The sequence below is a fragment of the Penaeus monodon genome, chromosome 34 (genome assembly GCF_015228065.2).
Source record: "Penaeus monodon isolate SGIC_2016 chromosome 34, NSTDA_Pmon_1, whole genome shotgun sequence".
Classification (NCBI taxonomy): Eukaryota; Metazoa; Arthropoda; class Malacostraca; order Decapoda; family Penaeidae; genus Penaeus; species Penaeus monodon.
The window spans coordinates 20,413,109-20,413,646 of record NC_051419.1 but is presented as its reverse complement, the minus strand read 5'-3'; the positions used below and the strand labels follow the sequence as shown (position 1 = coordinate 20,413,646).

Below are 538 nucleotides of genomic sequence, written 5' to 3'. Positions count from 1 at the left end.
GCCAGGCGTGACCCTTGAGGGCGCAGATCTGGGGATCGAGTTCTACTTCTTGCAGCCGAACATGTCTCGCCTGGCGGAGGTGGAGGTGTGGAGCGACGCCGCCACGCAGATCTTCTACTCTCTCGGGTCGTCCTTCGGAGGCCTCATCACCCTCGCCTCCTACAACAAGTTCAGGAATAACTGCATGAGGTGAATGATGTTTTATTGTTATCTTTACTGATATCACACACACACACACGGCGACAATCCCGTCACTTCTCCCTTTCCCAGAGACGCCATCGTGATCGCCACTGCCAACTGCGCCACCTCCGTGTTCGCCGGCTTCGTCATCTTCAGCATTCTGGGCTTTCTGGCGACGGAGCTCGGCGTGCAAGTGAAGGACGTGGCTTCCTCCGGCTCCGCCCTGGCCTTCATCGCCTACCCCGCTGCCGTGGCGCGCATGCCGGTGTCGCCGTTGTGGTCCATCCTGTTCTTCGCCATGTTAATCACGCTCGGACTCGACTCCCAGGTGCGGGGGGGGGATGTGGAGCATGCTAGT

The 538-nt window shown here is 59.5% G+C and overlaps 1 protein-coding gene across 1 annotated transcript in view; it reads left to right on the top strand.

Annotated features, from left to right (window-relative positions):
- Nucleotides 1-538, top strand: part of LOC119594640 (sodium- and chloride-dependent glycine transporter 2-like) — a gene marked incomplete at its 5' end in the record, with an annotated part of 12,016 nt that overhangs the window by 8,888 nt on the left and 2,590 nt on the right. Inside the window, 2 exon segments of the mRNA XM_037943689.1 lie at nt 4-189; nt 271-508. Coding sequence (XP_037799617.1) covers nt 4-189; nt 271-508 — 424 coding nt within the window.